We start from the raw sequence: 18,363 nt of genomic DNA, 5'->3' as shown, positions 1-18,363 counted from the left end.
CTCACTGTTGTGGCCTCTCCCGTTGCGGAGCGCAGGCTCAGGGGCCATGGCTCACGGGCCCAGCTGCTCCGTGGCATGTGGGATCTTCCCGGACCAGGGCACGAACCCGTGTCCCCTGCATTGGCAGGCGGACTCTCAACCACTGCGCCACCAGGGAAGCCGTGCATTATTTTTTTTTAACATCTTTATTGGAGTATAATTGCTTTACAATGGTGTGTTAGTTTCTCCTTTATAACAAAGTGAATCAGCTATACATCTACATATATCCCCATATAATTATGCATTATTTAAAACTGTTATTAAAATTTTTTTAAACAGTGTTCCTCACTGATATATTAGAATGACTTTATAAACTGGAGTTTGGCAGAGGGGAAGGACAAATAAGGGTTACTGGTTAGTGAAAGGTTTGATAACCTTTTGTTCTCTGTATATTTTATCGAAGTTTAGAGATTTCAAAATTCAGAATAACTGAATTTTCACTTTTTTAATGAGAATTGTTTTATTACCATTTTTACTTGGCTAAATAATACAAAGCTCTACTGACTGCTTCAGAAATCTTGCCAAATAAGGCGAAACATATAATATTAGAAGATTTTAACCGCAGGTCCTTTCTTCAAAATAGTAACCAACTAGATTTTGTTAATATTCACATAAGCATTAAAAATGAGCATATGCATCCTCATCAACAAACATTTATCCTGTGCAGGGTGCTTCCCAGTTGCTGGGGATACAGAGAAATAGAAGGCATACTTCCTGTCCTCAGGAAACAGCATATGATCTATTTGGGGGAAAAAGGCGAAAACATGGAAAATAAATAGTAGCAGGTTATTCACTGTCTGGTTCCACTGGGTAAGATGAAATAAGCAGTTTAGAAGAGGGAGCAGTTTCTGGGGTGACGGGTGGTCCTGCAGAGGATGGGAGAGGCTCAGATACAGCAGGGAAGGGGAGAGCTCCCCAGGCCACCAGGTAACTTTGCTTTTGCAGTTGCCTTTTATTCCAGTTTCCCTAAAATTATTATTGAGCATATTGTTTGATTCCAAGATTTTCTTTGTTGTATCACAGTTTCCTGTAGAATTGTTAGGATTTGGTTATATGGATCACTTCCGACCGTTTGTTATTTTCCAAAATTTCTGTAATGATTCCCTGTTGTTCTTTTAGAATTGTTTTATGATGATATATAATTCTAAATTTCTTTTATAGTGATAAACTATTGCCAAAAGCAAGCTAGAAGATAAAAGTATCAACAGTTATATTTCTTGTGAAATAAATGTAGGAACCATTTCTTATCTGTAGGTGCTAAAGCCTGTTCTACCTACACAGTCACTATTTTTCAGCATCTTTAAGTGTTCCAGACTGTTCCTCACTGCTGTCTTGGCTTGACACATTCACATATGAGAATTTCAGAAAACTGAATCTGACTGTGATCAAGTTGGCAGAGTTCTTCACTGGCTGTATTTGACATTGATTTGTTGGATTATTCTTTAATTAGTAAATTAGGAGTAAACATAAAATTTTCCATTTAAGTGTTGCTTCTTCCGTTTTAGTTATTTCCTTTTCTTTACTCTCCATTTCTTTCCACTGAGCCTGTGAGTGCCCCTCTTTGGCCTGTGAGTTCATTTTGGGTAGGAATCATTGAATCCCTGGAGCTTTGGACAGTGCTCAATAAATGTTCAGTGAATGAATGAAAACAACATTTCACATATGATTAGAAAGAAATAATAGAGAAGAGATTGGGTATAAATACATGTGTATGATTTTAATTTTCACATTTTTTTTTAAACAATCTATCTTATGAAAGCAACTTCCTGCTAGTTTTACCTAGTCAGGAGCTAATCTTGATTTGAAGGAGGTAAGATTTATGGGCCTCGCAAAGAACTTTTGAACATAGGTTATTTTGTGAGACAGACCTGTTATCTGTGACCGTATTAACACGTTTGACGATGTGGATGATCACATTTTAAAAGATCTTTGGCTTCCTCTTCTGCATAATTAAGTTCTTTTCAGAACAACTTCTACATGGTAGATTCCACATGTGTATTTCTGACCAGTCAACACAACTACAATTTGATCATGATTACTAGCTTTTCAAAGCCTTCCTTCATTTCCCAGCAGGCAGCTTCCTGTCAGAATTCATTTCCCATTTGGAAAATCTCTCTCTGACCCACAGCCTTCTGGATACAATTCATCCTTCACATACTTGAGTCTACCGATTCATTGTCATCCATCCTTAGCTCTTCAGATGCCAAAAGACCGTCTTGTAATTGGAGTGATAAGATCACCTAAAATGTCAGGGGAGAGAAAACTAAGAAGAATATATAAAGATTTTTGTTCCATTGATTTTCCTAATTAAAAAAATGCTTTTAGTATGTATCTATTTCTGTTATTATACTTTAAGAAATTGAAGTAATAACTGTTATGGTTGAAGCAAGATCTGCTTTCTACGTTCCTTCAATCTTTATATAATTTAAATTGAATTTTGGCAGAGCTGCAGTAAATTCAGTTCAATTTAGCAAACATGGAGATGCTTTTGCTGCCCACCCCCCATTATGGTGGTCTCTACAAGAACTGCCCTTTAGTTGCAGTAAAGTGAGTGTGAGAGAGCGTGATCCAGATATGATTGCTGAGGAGATTAAACTTCACCGTGGAAGAGGATTAGGTTGGTATCGTCCGAGAAGGAATTTCATGCTGGATCTTGCAGAAAGCAGAATATTTGGCTTACAAAGGGGAAAGTCATTCCAGGTATGGGGCACTGAGGTTGGATTCAGCAAGGCATGTACTGATCCTTGGACAAGGAAGGGGCATGATGAAAAGGATCTTCACGTTGCCTCAGGCTGCAGGATGTACAGAGAATGACTGAGCTGGCCCACAGGAAGCCATGGTAACTGACTAGGGCTTAATCGATGAGGTTCCAGAGTAAAGGAAATGGACATATGAAGGGAAGGTCAAGTCTTAGGGATGTTACACAGAAAGAATCTGATAGCCTCAAAAGCTGATTGGATATTGGGAAGCAATGCCAAAGCAATAGTTAGCTCCTGGGGCTGGGGAGCCTGTGTGAGTGGGAGAATCATGGTCGCATGTTAGCATAAATGCAGGATTAGAAAGAGAAGCAGACCAGACAAAACCTTGAGAGGATGCCCATGATTAGGAGGGAAGCCAGGCAAGGAGAGGTCAGAGGAGAGCCAGGAACCTACAGTTTCATGGGAACAAAGGGAAGACAATGTTTCAGGAAGACAGGGTGAGCAGAGAAATCAAAAAATAAGAGGTCTGAGTTTGATTTTGTACCAGAGAAGGACAAAATGTTGACCCTTGAGTAACCTCAGGAAAGTGGCAGGAGTAGATGCCAGATGGCAAAGACCCAGAATAGGGAGAAGATTTTTTTATTATTGGTGAGATTGTAAGACAAGATCCTTCCTTCAGTTATTTCCAGTGATAAACCCCTTTGAAGGAAATCTACTCCTTAGCTGACTAGTGTTATGTCACAAAATTCCAGTATATCATTAATACCTGTAGCTCTAAGATGTACCTATTTCCAACTGTAACCCCAAAACATTATTTTTACAAACCATTTAGAGATAACAGTTTTATTTTCTTTGATTCCACTCTTTCAAAATTTTCTTATCCCTCTTAGAGATTTATTTCTAGGTCATTGATTCAGATTCCAAAACCAGTGTTTTCTGTAAGCTTATTTTATGCCTACTAGAGTTGAAATTCAAACATTTTCCGGCAGTAGCAACTGAAATAGCTTCAAAGACATTTTTCACATCCACCTTGTTTTTTTCTTCACTGATTGCATCTTTTCAAAAACGCCCCAGATTGATAGCTCCTAAGATATAGTATGCCTATAGTAACAACACAAGCTTTTTAGAATTGAGAAATATTCTTTGTTCTTGTTCTGGTCCTTGAAGATGTGCTTTACTCCTGAGAGGAACCCATCAAGAGAAAAGTACGTAAGAACCGGAGTCACAGGACCTAGATTCAGTTCCCTTCTTTGCTGCGTGATGTTGGGTCAATTAGGTCTCTTTCGAATAAAAAAAATCTCAGAATCCGTGAATGTACTTTATCATTTAACTTAGTCACCAAGCCTACCGTACGGTGTGGTTCCACATTTGGAGGTGCTCTGCTAATGATGGAACATCATCTGTTCCTTCATTTGACTGACTCTCTTATCCTAACTTCATGTTGTGTATTTTCTGGTATACAGCCTCACCCACCCCCCACCCCCCAGCAGCCAGCACCCACGGTACAGATCAGGTGCTCAGTAAATATTTGATGACCGAGTAAATGGGCTGTACTGTATTATCATCCATCCTGGTGGTGGGGAACCATCGGACCAAGCATCAGAAGCAATTATGAGTGTAAAACCATGGAGATCTCCAGGTCCCACTCCCCCGCCTTCAATATTTGAGTTTCTAGAAATCGGCCTTTGCATCCATATTTAAAAATAGGTCAGGCTCATATGAGAAGCAGTGGTCTACCCTCTGTGAGTTCCTGGAGGTCACAGATTATAGTTTCCATCAGTTCATTCCCAAACCCTAGGGGAATTTCTGGAAGAAATTAGGTGTACAGTAAATGTGTGTGAATAAATGAATCTTAATTTTGAGATCAATAATAAGTGAGAATAAAATGCCCTTTCTTTTGGCTACAGATGTAACACCTCGAAACTTTAAATACTAATTTATACTACCCATAATAAATTATATTTTTAAAGAAATGAAATAGATTGAGGACCCAAATCATCAGTTCTGATAAATTCAAAACTCATAGTTTGTTACCTAATAATTGTGGCTAGAACTACGGTGCTTTATTTGCTTAATTCTTACAATCTAGTGATAAGTCATTTGCTTTCATTATTACTTGCCTTGCCATATACCTTGTTTTAAATTGTCTTTAAGAAGTCACAACACATCACTCTCCTTTAGTTATATAATTCTGGTATTTTAAACTATAGTTTCCTTTGGAGGGTGGTGATGTGAGGCAAGGAAAGAAGTAGAACCAGCATTAACTCCTCATTGCCTCACAACCTACCATCGTGTGTATCATATTTCTGTGCTCCAGAGAAAAGAAATGGAATTGGTTTTTAGCTAAGAAAATTATGCTGTCCTGAATACAAAAACCTTATCACTGATACCCTATTGACCTGTGTCTTAGTTATGAATTTTTGAGTAACAAATTACCCTGCTACTTAGCAGATTAAAGCAATAAATATTAATATTTAGTGCCTCACATAATACCTGTGGGTCAGGAATCTGGGAATGGCTTAGCAGGTGGTTCTGACTCCTGTCCTCTCATGAGGTTACACTCAAGATGTTGGCCAGGACCGCAGTCATCTGAAGGTTTGACTGGGGCTGGAGGATTCACTTCCCAGGTAGCTCCTTCAGACACCTGGCAATTTATTGTCTTTTGTTTGCATGAGGCCCCCTTGTCAGGGCTCTTTGAGTGTCTTCACAATAGAGTGACCATCAGGTGTTTTGTGTGTGGGTGGTTTTTCTTGTGTGTGTGTGGTACGCGGGCCTCTCACTGTCGCGGCCTCTCCCACCGTGGAGCACAGACTCCGGACGCGCAGGCTCAGTGGCCATGGCTCACGGGCCCAGCCGCTCCGTGGCATGTGGGATCCTCCCGGTCTGGGGCACGAACCCGTGTCCCCTGCATCGGCAGGCAGACTCCCAACCACTGCCCCACCAGGGAAGCCCGACCATCAGGTGTTTTGTTGGTGACTTTATATATGAACTTTCAGGAAGACAAGAAAAAGGTTACATCAGTAACAGTTGTAAGCTTAAATGTGGGTTTAAAAAAAAAAATCTCCCTCTTGTGTCTCCCTCCCACCCTCCCTATCCCACCCCTCTAGGTGGGAGATGCAAGAGGGAGGAGATATGGGGGTATATGTATAGCTGATTCACTTTGTTATACAGCAGAAACTAACACACCACTGTAAAGCACTTATACTCCAATAAGGATGTTAAAAAAAAACCTGATATTAAAAAATAATAATAATAATTTAAAAATTAATTAATTAATTTTAAGAAAACAACCAAGAAGCATTTTTTAAGTGAGCCAGGTATCAGGTGTTTACATAATTATCCCATTTCAAATAAGTTCTCTTTCAGTTCTCCTCCATCATCCCCAGCCTTCCCTCTTCATGGAACTTGCTCACATCTTGATTCCAGCACTCACATATGTTGTCACACTTGTTGGTCCGTATCTGTCTGTCCCACTAGACTGGAAGTGCAAGGGGCAGAGCTGTGACTTTTCTCTTTGAATCTCAGGTGCTCAAGGCAATGCCTGGCCCTTAGCTGATCTTCTGTTTGTTGTTAAACTTAACAAGCCTTATATACAACTAAGTACCATTGTCTTCTTTTTCTCTGTAACATTGTGTAACTTGATTGAAGCCCTGCAGTTAGTAAGTGGCAGAGTTTGTGTTTCAAAGTCAGGTCTGTGTTTTGTTCATCAGCATAGATGGTGTTGGGAAGACTCTAGGAGGTACCTGTGTTGGGAGGCCCAAGTAGCACCCTTACAGATTTCACCTGGGAGAAATTCCTTAGGAGGTATCTCTGTGTTTACCCAGAATGAATCACTGTGATTTAAGAGAGATTGCTAGAAGGAGACAGTTTGTTGATTGAATAAAAGGCTATTGGAAATAAACTGGCCTATTATATTTGGGCTACAAATGAATTTTTGGTGTTAACCTGATGTTCTTTCATCTCTAAGTGGGATGCAAAAAGTTTCTCACACCTAAAGTGCTAAGGGAAAATCTCCTTTCTCTTTTCCCATTTTTTCCAGGGATTCTACCCTGGTTGATTCAAAGAAATCAAACATGGTATTTAGATATGAAGTTGGAGCTCAGTAAATGAGGAGATTGTCTGTCTGACCCCCTGACCAAACTGATCACTACTAAGAAGCCTTCTTGCAAGAGTCTAGGTCCTAAACTAAGGGAGTAGTGGAAGAGCACATGCATTCAAGTGATGTTTTACATGTAAATCACCATGGCGACAGGATATGGAAGGTGGAGGAGTTGAGGATGGGCCCGAGGCCCTGTCCTGGGAATCTGAGTGAATGGAGGCTCCATTCAGCGTGACAGGGGACACAGGAGGAGGGGCAGGTGTGGGGTTTATGATGATGTCAACTTGGGATGTGTCTGTGGGACAACCAGGGAAGGTGTTCTGTCTAGGAATGGGCATCAAGGTCAGACGGCCCCATGAGAGAGGAGTTGTCAGGGTATCTGGGAGAGAGCCTAGGTCTTAGAGGCGTGTCTGTTGATGGTTCATGGATTGTTGGTGTAGAAAAGAGCCCAGTGGCACAGGCAGCCTTTCTTGGCTGTGCTGTTCTGTTGGGAATCTCTATAGCTGTCATTATATCTCAACATCCTGGATGGACTGGGGAGTAATGAGTGACCTCTTGCCTGTAGACGTAGAAGGGAGCTGCCACATTGTCCTGGCCGACGAGGGCTCATCTCTCTGCCAGGTCTCCCAGAGGCTGCTAAGTGGAGCTTGCTTGTACTCATGATTTGGCAATCTTAAATACCTCCCTTTTTTTTTTTTTTTTGTTTGGTTAGCTTTCAGTGTTGTCTGTATCTGTTTTGAATTGTCATTCATTTTTCTTTTTAAAAGACAACCACAAATTCATGCTTTATTTTCTTGGGAAAATGCTTCTAATAAAACTGTAGCTTGGGAAGAAAAAAAAAAAAAAGGGAATGCCCTGTGGTCCAGTGGTTAGGGCTCCGCGCTTCCACTGCAGGGAGCATGGGTTCAATCCCTGGTCGGGGAACTAAGATCCTGCATGCCGTGCAGTGTGGCCAAAAAAAACTATAGCTTGGTTTTTCCATGTGGGTGTTGATATAGATGGTTGTAATGAGAGCTCTTTGATTAGTCACTTATTATCTGATTCTATGAATTATTTTAGATGTGCTCTCTCTCTCTTTTTCTTGATCCAAAGAGTTATCTTGAGACATAACATACTTAGCTTTTATTATATTCTATAAACTTTCCAGCTTATTCTCTTTTTTGTGCTAATCTGATAGCATAATCAAAATGTCTGACTTCAGCTCTTTCCTTACAAATACTGCCTAACTCTTCTGTCTTTGATTAACTGAAATCATTCCTATATAAACAAATAACAGTTGCAGATTGTGTTACCTACAGTCCTGTCTTACGAGAATTTAAGTGCATCCCGTTTGTTAAATTATAGTCTTAAAAAAACTACCCGTGACATATTTCGTCATTTTGTGTGATGCCAATAGAAAACAAAGGCTCGCTTCTGTGGTTTTATTCTTGTTACACCTTTTATTTAATATTCATTTGAAGAGCCAGTGTGGCAGGTAGAGTGGGGACAGGTTTTGGATTCACACCAACTTGAAAATCTCAGCTCTGCCACTTCTTAGTGGTGCAACTCTGGATAAATTGCTTGAGTACTTCTCTGTGCCTCAGTTTCCTATAGGTATTATAAAATGAAGATGATAATATTTGCCTCACGGATTATGGACATTAAGTGACACAATGCAAGTTACATGCTTAGCACAGTGCCTGGAACATAATAGGTGCTCAATAAATGCTATCAATATCTATTTTTATACAGTAGAAGCAGCTCTCTTAACCAGTTCAGCAGCTTAAAGGAAGCTTCCAGTCCCTATGCAGAGCCCTCTAGTGGATGCCCACAGCATGTTGAACACTTGTAATCGGAGCCTTCTCTCTAGCGCCCTCATGTACTTCTCCAACTGTCTGAGTTGTATTTGTCCCCAGACCTGTTCTATGTTGTTTGTTCTCAAACCTATTTATGCCAGTTGAACTTATAATTGTAATTAGGTGATTTAATTAAACATTAAGCAAACAGGATGTAAGTGCAATCCAAAAATACAGTGCTTTTTTTTTATTAACTTGTATGCATGTACATTTGTATACATGTATTTAGTTTTTTGGCCGTGTGGCACGTGGGATCTTAGTTCCTTGACCAGGGATTGAACCCGTGCTCCCTGCAGTGTAAGCGCAGAGGCCTAACCGCTGGACTGCCAGGGAAGACCCACAGCTGCATTTTCTATACAGAATAAATTTTGGAAAGACTTAATAAAGGTAACTCAATAAATTAAAGAAAAACTTCCAAGGTACCTCAAATAGTTATTTTCATGGAGACATAAAGTAGAATAGTGGTTGCCAGGGACTGAGGAGAAAGGGGGAATGGAGAGTTATTATTTAATGGGGACAGAGTTTCAGGTTTGCAAGATGAAATGAGTTCTGGAGCTGGATGGTGGTGATGGCTGTGAAACAATATGAATGTACCACTTAATACGACTGAATGAAGATGGTAAATTTTATATGTAGTTTATTAAATTAAAAAGTTGTTTTAATCTGTCACATTAACTGTGGATGAGATACCTGTTAAGGATTGGTGGAATTTAAAAAGCTAGAGGAATTCCACATCTAGGTTGTTTTCTACTGGTCTTTAAGTTTTTTTACTTTCAGGAAACCAAAATCGGAAATAATAGGTAATTCTAAAATTTTAGGTGTAGTTTATGCAAGACAGAGAACGAAGCATGCTGATCCATGGACCGGTTCTCGAAGATGAAGGCTTTGGCAGAGATCAAAATATCAGAGAATGAATGCATGTTTTTTGTGTGTGTGTGTGTGTGTGTGTGTGTGTGTTTTGCGGTACGCGGGCCTCTCACTGCTGTGGCCTCTCCCACCGTGGAGCACAGGCTCCAGATGCGCAGGCCCAGTGGCCATGGCTCACGGGCCCAGCCGCTCCGCGGCACGTGGGATCCTCCTGGACCGGGGCACGAACCGGTGTCCCCTGCATCGGCAGGCGGACGCTCAACTACTGCGTCACCAGGGAAGCCCTGAAAGCATGTTTATATTTAAAATTTAAAATTAACCGTTTAAGTTATGTGTATGTCTTAGATTGGGCTCCGGGGAAGCAGGCTCTGAGATGGAGATTGCATGCAGGAAGCTTGCTGGGGAGTGAGCGCTCTTGGAACCAGGCCTGGATGGGAGTGAGAGAGGCAGGACTAATAGAAGGAGAATTGAAGCTCAGGCCTCAGCCAATGGCGTGGGGATGCTAGTGCCGACCGCTCTTCAGAGATGTGGCAGAGTGAGGCAGTTCGTACTGTCCTCCTGCATTGACCAGACATCAGGTGTGGGCTACCCCCCAGTGGAGGTGGGCATTACCTTGAGCAAGGCGACTTCCTTTGGCTGGAAGTGAAGCTCAAGAGGTTCTCACCTGTCTCCTCTCAGCAGGTGACACTTCCAGTTGGGGGATGTGATGATCCCCAGCATCCACAACTGGCTGTGTCCATTTTTTGCATGTTTCCCCTTTTCAACAGATTTTTTTAAATTGGCTGATTGACTTTTGGTCCAGATGGCTTCAGATAAGAGCGTCTTCACTGCTTACGCATGATCTTCTGAAGGTCTCACTGTGTTTGATCTTTACATACGCCAGTTGTACCATTTGTGATATATTTGGGCTGGCCAAAAAGTGCGTTCGGGTTTTTGTGCGATGTGGGAAAAACCCGAACGCACTTTTTGGCCAACCCAATAGCAAGCCTGCGAGGCTTAATCACAGTGGATACGTGTGTGATGTGTTTGAAGCTCAAATGATGTTTGGGACTCCATCAACTTCTAAATACTTTCCAGTATATATTGGGTTGGCCAAAAAGTCCGTTTGGTTTCTTCTGTTAAAAACTCAAATGGTCTTTTTGGCCAACCCAATTTTGCAATTCATGAAACCTCCAATTTTTGCTTCTTAAATTTTCCAGACTTTTTTTTTTGGCATTTGATGATTTTTTTTCCTCCTTTGGTCCAACTCTCCATGTTTGTGCCAAAGGTCGCCTTCCTCTCACGTCCTATGACCTGTAGTTCTTTATCTGCAGATTCTTCAGTTACTCTTCCATCTGCCACAAGTAACCGTGGACTCCTGCTCCCCTTACTTTATATTTTCCATTTAGACCTGCCTGTTTACCCTGATCCTCAGGCTCTTGACATAAATGATGGCCAATCTCCAGGATACCTCACTTCATTTTTAAATATACTCTTCCAATCCTTAAAACAGAAGTCCTGTATATGTGGTTGTATTTATTTATTTATTTTATTTTTACCATTTTTAAGTGTATAGTACCATAACATTAGCTATATTCATATTGTTGTACAACCAGTTTCTATAACTTTCTCATTTTGCAAAACAAACTCCCATTTCCCCTCCCTCCAGTCCCTGGCAACCACCGTTCTCCTTTCTGTTTCTGTGAGTTAGACTACTCGAGGTACTTCATATCAGTAATATCATACAGTATTTCTCATTTTTGACTGGCTTATTTCACTTAGCATCGTGTCCTCAAGGGCCATCCACACTTAAAAGGGATTTCCTTTCTTTAAAAGGCTGAATACTATTCCATCGTATGTATATAACACATTATCTATTCATCTGTTGATGGACACTTGGGTTGTTTCCACCTTTTGGTTATTGTGAATAATACTGCTATGAATGTGGGTGTGCAAGTTTTTATTTTTAAGTACACGTATATATATATATTTTTTTAACATCTTTATTGGAGTATAATTGCTTAAATACAGGTATATATTTTTGTTTCTATCAGCTTGCTGTGCCCCAAATTGTAAATGTTAAAGAGGAAGTCTGAGTCCCTTTGCAAGTGTGGCCATAAATATAGCACAAGGATACTATGATTACCCCATGGTGTCTCATTTTCCTTTCGAGTTTTGGCACGTGCTAACCTTTTAGTAAGAATACTATTCAGTCTCGTTTCTACTTAGCCCTTCATTTAGCCATGTTTTGTTGTTTCCTTGGTTTCAAATTTTATCTCTTTTATGCGAACTGGGAACTGAAGCCTTTCATTTGACTTGTGATCTTGTACATTCTGGAAGCTCATACATGTAATTGTGCAACAAATAAAGCAGCTGGAAGAAATCTTTCCTGAACAAAACCCAAGTGGGGCATTTGGGTGCCAGCCAAGATTTCAGCAGCTACAGAGGGAGATGTAAAAAGGCTGCCTATATTACAACAACAACAAATCACTTCTGGCCCCATAGGAATGTCCTTTAGGTAATGATCAAATAGAGGGTAGGGACCTTTACACATTTAATTACCTGACCACAAAACAAAGTATTTACTGTAACCTGAGGTCTCTATACCAAGTTAATTACCGTGATATACCTGAAGGTAGAACAACATTGTGACTCAGTACACTCAGCCATAGGGGGAAATTCCACGGCTGCTCAGTCTGAACCTGGCCTCCCATTAAATTACTGTGTGGTCCTAGGCAAGACACTGTGAGTTTACCTTCCTGGGGTTCTATTCCTGCCACCAAAATTCAGAACTGTAATGCAAATGTAGCTACTGAACAACTAACAAATAATAAATGAAGCCCTGTGTTAACTGCCTGTTTATAGAGAAGAAAGTTTAATGTCCTACAGTGATCCAATGAGTCAGATTTCACTGGACATCTTGGAAAGATTGGTTATTTATTTTATTTATGTATATACATATACATTGGTCCAGGTTGACACATATAAAAGCAAAAGCTTGGACTGGAGGTATGTTTTTAAAAATGTAAAGGAGCATCACAGGTTTTTAACCATTTATCAGTTCATTCAACAAGCATTAAGGAGGATCTGGGTCAGTGCTTCTGAAACTTTCGGTGCATGAGAATCACCGGGAGGACTTTTTAAACACGCCTCCTGGACCCCATCCTCAGAGTTGCCCATTCAGTAGATATTGTGGCAGGGCCTGAAAATGTGCATATCTAGTAGCCACAGTCCCAAGTAATACTGATACTGCTGGTATACAGAGCACGCTTTGGGTACCTGAGTTCCAGAGACACTCAGAATGCCAAGGTGAGGAAGGCACAATCATGTCCATAGGGCAGATAGGATTATTACTGATAGTCTATGATGTGATCATGTTAATCACATTGTGTCACGCTGTGTGTGCACATATGTGTTTTAAAGGCATTTCAGAGCACATAGCACATGCAGAGGCATGGAGAACTGAAGCCACATGACATGTTCAGGGACATGGAGTTTGTGTTACTGGGGCAAAGGGCACATGGCTGGCCGGGGGGATTACAGTTGCAGCTGGGAAATAGGGCTGCTAATAAGCTAACAAGATAAAATTAGTCTGGCTGATTCAGGTGAACCCAGTGTAATCACAAGGGTTCTTAAATGGGGAAAATGGAGGCAGGAGAGTCAGAATTAGGGAGACTGCAGTGTGAGAAGGACTCAGGCCAACATTGCTGGCTCGGAAGTTAGAGGAAGGGGGCCATGGGCCAAGGAATGCAGGCAGCTTCTAGAACCAGAAACAGGCAAGTGAATGGATTCTCCTGTAGAGCCACAGAAAGGAATGCAGCCCTGCTGACACCTTGATTATATCCCAGTGAGACTCATTTCGGATTTCTGACCTCCAGAACTGTAACATAATAAATGTGTCATTTTAAACCACATGCACACACAATTACCTGTTTTCCATTATTTTCCAGGTTCTTTTTCTATTGAGTGAATAGTCAGCCACTCATCCTTGTCCAAAATGGTCTATCATTGTGAAAAATTGGAATACAAAGACATTAACGATAAAAGGGCTTTATAGAAATAGGTTTTCTTATTACAAAAACAATGCATGCTTATTACGGAAACTATAGACAAAAAATGCACGGAATCCCACCCATTATTTAGAAAATCACTGCTAAAACCCCTAGAGACTAGCTTCTCAGATCCTTCTCTGTGTCTATGTGCATTTTTCCCTACTGAAATAGGGTCATGCCATGTGTGTTTTGAAAACTAGTATAATTTGTTTAAGCAGTCTTCCAGTTGTCTCACATTTGCACTATTCCAACTTAACTCCCATTGTTTGACATTTACTTTGTTCCCGGTAATCCCCTGTGGCTGATGCCTAAACTGAAAGGTGAGAACAGGAGGCAGCCAAGGAAAGATGGCAGGCCGGAGGGATAGACGTTCCAGGCCAAGGGCACTGCAGGTGCGGAGACCATGGTGCCTGGCAGGAGTGGAGAGCTGTCCAGTCAGGCTGGAGTGTGGAGGGGGAAGGCTGAGGGGTGTGGAGGCTGGAGAGATTAGCAAATAAAAAGAGAAAAAGTCTGCAGCCTGTCACCAAACGGTATACTTTGTTGTTTTCAGCAACCTGATTTTGACTAAGTTGTTTTTGGAAAATTGCTGTCAGTCAAGTTATCTAGATCTGAATTAACAGGATTTGGGGCCTTGCGGATCCGGTAGTCTGCTGGAGCCGCTGGTGCAGGCCCTCAAGCCAGCTCTGCCCTGATGTCACCTTGGTAGCTTGAAATCAGCAAATGCTGCAAATCAGGAAATTTTTCTTTTTTGCATGAGAGCCAGTTCCCCAGCACATTGCTAGATGTGGCTAAGACGGAAGAAGTCCAGAATAAATGCCCTGGGTTTTGGTGTGGGACTCGAACACTAAAGTCAGATGCCAGGGCCAGGAAGCATTCACTTTGGAGTCAGAAGGACCAGGGTCTGAATTCTAACCATCACTTTCCTGCCACCTCCAGCAGAGTAATTAACTTCTCTAAGCCTCAGTTTCCTTATATGTGAAATGGGGTCGCTAATATTTAACTTGCAGATTAGTGATAAAAATTAAAACTTGAAAGACAGAAGCTATTATGATTATTACTACAATGAAGGAGGAGCATGAGGGCATTAAGTTCATGGGGGTTTTTTTGTTTGTTCTTTTTTGCTGCACCTTGTGTCATACGGGATCTTTGTTCCCCGACCAGGGATCGAACCCATGCCCCCTGCAGAGGGGTTGCAGAGTCTTAACCACTGGACCGCCAGGGAAGTCCCAAGTTAATTTTTTTTATTACATGAAGTTTGAGTTGCTTTGGAGGCTTTTAGATTAAAAAAATCCTTTAATAACAACAACGGTAGCTAACATTGTTGAGCAGTATTAAGTATGTGCTTTTATGTGTATTATTTCAAAAGAAATAATTTACATGTGCTAATGCTCAAAAGAACTCTAGCATAGATACCAGTGATATGATTACTCCCATTCTGTAGCTGAGGAGACTGAGGTTTAAGTAAGATAACTTTCTGATGGCCAGAGAGCTGCTAAGTGCAGAGACAGGACTTGGATGCGAGTTTGTCTGAATTCAGAGTCTACATTTTTAAACTGCATATGGGGTCTCCATTCATCAGAGACATCTAAGCTAGATGGTACCTGTTTATTAGTCTTGGGAGTAGTTGCCGTCCTGGGTTTGAGTGGGTTACACCCGAAGGGTCTATAGAGTGAGAAGAGGAGAGGGCAAGGATGCAGCCCCAGGCAACACTGGTTTTTAAAAGGCAAGCTGAGAGTTTAGAGCAGGAAGGAAGGATCAACCATTTCAGATGCCACAGGGCAGAGTCATAAAAGGTAAGAATTAGAAAGGATTCCTTGGACTGGGCAAGATGAACAACATCGATAATCTTAACAAATGCAGTTTGGATAAGGTAGTGGCAGCAGAAGCCAGGTTGCTTTGGTTGAGGAGTGAATTGATGGCGAGCAAGTAGAGAGAAGTGGTGGAAACGACTTTTGAAGAATCAGCTGCTAGAGAAGTAACTGGGAATCTAGGGAGATATTTAACAACATATATGTGTTGGGAAGAAATAATAAGTATTGATAGAAGTGAAGGTGTAGGAACACGATTGAAGGAGCCAAGTGCCTAAGGAGGTGGTTGGTGGGAAGGTGTTGAAAGGAAGTTGGGAATAAATGAGCAGTAGAGTCGTAAGAATGGCGAGTTATCCACAGTGAATGGGATCTTGACACTCAACAGTTCATATGCAGAGAAGTTCTGGATAGTTGGCAAGGCCCCTGGTCCTGCCATTAAGTTCAGTTTTTGAAACAGAGTAGAGGTGAAGGTCATCAGAATTGAGGAGATCAAGGGACTCAAGGCCTAGAATTGTGGTTGAGACCTCACACTGGTATCCTTCATCTGATAAGAGTGCATCTTTTTATAATTCTTTGTTATTAACCCAAATGTTTATGTCTAGAGAGGTCCCCCCCTTTGGGATTAGCAGATGCAAACTTTTTTTTTTTTGGCTGTGTTGGGTCTTTGTTGCTGCTCACGGGCTCTCTCTAGTTGCAATGAGTGGGAGCTTCTCTTTGTTGCGGCGCGTGGGCTTCTCATTGCGGTGGCTTCTCTTGTTGCGGAGCATGGGCTCTAGGTGCGCGGGCTTCAGTAGTTGTGGCGTGCGGGCTCAGTTGTTGTGGCTCGGGGGCTCTAGAGCACAGGCTCAGTAGTTGTGGCGTGGGGGCTTAGTTGCTCTGCGGCATGTGGGATCTTCCCAGACCAGGGCTCAAACCCATGTCCCCTGCATTGGCAGGCAGATTCTTAACCACTGAGCCACCAGGAAAGCCCGATGCAAACTATTATGTATAGAATGGATAAACAACAAGGACCTACTGTATAACACAGAGTGTATAACACAGAGAACTGTATTCAATATCCTGAGATAAACCATAATGGAAAAGAATATGAAAAAGAATGTATATATGTGTATAACTGAATCACTTTGCTGTACAGTAGAAATTAACACAACATTGTAAATCAACTATACTTCAATAAAATAAATAAATAATAAAAAATAAAGATGTCTCTCCCAGTTAGGGTATAAACACTCCTCTTAGGGAGTGACATATTCTTTACTTGGTGGCCGGGAAATCTGATAGAATCTTCAACTTTTTCTTAGGAACCTCTTCCTGGGATTGGTAGGGGAACAATATAAAAGTCCTAGATTCATTTTTTCTCCTTTTGGGAAATGTACAGCTTACACTTTCTGAAGAAGAGTGTTAATAATAATAATAATAGCAGCTGTCATTTGTTAAGCATTTGCCACATGCCAGCTGCTGGGCCAGGCACTTTACGTAGATGATTCTTTACAGCCTTATAACAAGATGGGTACACGTTCTCTAGCTGTTTCACAGTTAAGGGCTCTGAAGATTAGAGAAGTCCCTTGCCCGAGGTCAGTCAGCTTGTAAGTGACGGAGCCAGCATTCAAACCCAGGCCTTCTCCCTTCAGAACTCAAGATCCTAGCTTCTCAATGGCGGAGGATACCTAGGCCAGCCTCGTGTTGGACTTCAGCATATTCCTGTTTGTGAAGGAAGAGGAAGGTAGTCACGCTCAAGATCCCTTGTCCCAGAGATGCACCACTGGAACTAGGCCTCCTGGATGGCCTCCATCTCTCCAGTGCCCACCCACCTTCAGCCTGCTTCTCCTCAGAGCACAGACTCTATGCCTTTGAGCATCCATCACCCCATACAGCGCTGCTTTCTCACCACAGTGCCCCTCACTGCCAGGGCAGCATGAGAAGGCTTCCCAAATTCCCCCCAGAAGTTAAACCTCTGGCCTCTTCTTGCAAGAGAGCTGAGGAATGGCAGGAAAAGCATTTCATTCTATCACCAACTCTTGGAAAATATTAAAGGGTTGTTTCATACAGACACATTACTATGATGGGAGCTTGACTGTTCAAAACACAAGGAGGGGGCTTCCCTGCTGGCGCAGTGGTTGAGAGTCCGCCTGCCGATGCAGGGGCCGCGGGTTCGTGCCCCGGTCCGGGAAGATCCCACATGCCGCGGAGCGGCTGGGCCCGTGAGCCATGGCCGCTGAGCCTGCGCGTCCGGAGCCTGTGCTCCGCAACGGGAGAGGCCACAGCAGTGAGAGGCCCGCGTACCACAAAAACAAAACAAAACAGAACAAAACACAAGGAGGTAGTTATGCCGATATGGAAACTTTAGTTCAAGAATTACTCAGAAAAGTATAACCACTGTGGAGAACAATATGGAACGTTCCTTAAAAAACTAAATATAGAACTACCATATGATCCAGCAATACCACTCCTGGGCATATATCCAGAGAAAACCATAATTCGAAAAGATATATGGGGCTTCCCTGGCGGCACAGTGGTTAAGAATCTGCCTGCCAATGCAGGGGACACGGGTTTGAGCCCTGGTCTGGGAAGATCCCACATGCTGCGGAGCAACTAAGCCCGTGCGCCACAACTGCTGAGCCTGTGCTCCACAACTGCTGAGACTGTGCTCTAGAGCCCGTGAGCCACAACTACTGAGCCTGCGTGCCACAACTACTGAAGCCCACGCGCCTAGAGCCTGTGATCTGCAACAAAGAGAAGCCACTGCAATGAGAAGCCTGCGCACCACAACGAAGAGTTGCCCCCGCTCGCTGCAACTAGAGGAAGCCCCCGTGCAGCAACAAAGACCCAATGCAACCAAAAATAAATTTAAAAAATAAATAAATTTCTTAAAAAAAAAAAAGAAAGGATACATGCATCCCAGTGTTCGTTGCAGCACTACTTACAATAGCCGAGATAGGGGAGCATCCACTGACAGAGAAATGGATAAAGAAGATGTGTACATAT

The 18,363-nt window shown here is 42.0% G+C and overlaps 1 protein-coding gene across 8 annotated transcripts in view; it reads left to right on the top strand.

The window, feature by feature from the left end:
- The window catches only part of EFCAB11 (EF-hand calcium binding domain 11), a 188,133-nt gene that overhangs the window by 77,817 nt on the left and 91,953 nt on the right, over positions 1-18,363 (top strand). Inside the window, exon 7 of one of the 8 annotated variants that reach the window (XM_027120305.1) lies at positions 1,201-1,528. The exons of the other annotated variants lie outside the window; for them this stretch is intronic. Coding sequence (XP_026976106.1) covers positions 1,201-1,228 — 28 coding nt within the window. The 3' untranslated portion in view covers positions 1,229-1,528. Of the gene's footprint in view, positions 1-1,200; positions 1,529-18,363 lie in introns of those variants that run through there. 8 annotated transcript variants of the gene reach the window in all.

Source organism: Aethalodelphis obliquidens, unplaced genomic scaffold (assembly GCF_003676395.1).
Source record: "Aethalodelphis obliquidens isolate GAN/ISIS:26980383/991018 unplaced genomic scaffold, ASM367639v1 scaffold21, whole genome shotgun sequence".
In the NCBI taxonomy this organism is placed as follows: Eukaryota; Metazoa; Chordata; class Mammalia; order Artiodactyla; family Delphinidae; genus Aethalodelphis; species Aethalodelphis obliquidens.
This window is presented reverse-complemented; position numbering and strand designations above follow the sequence as displayed.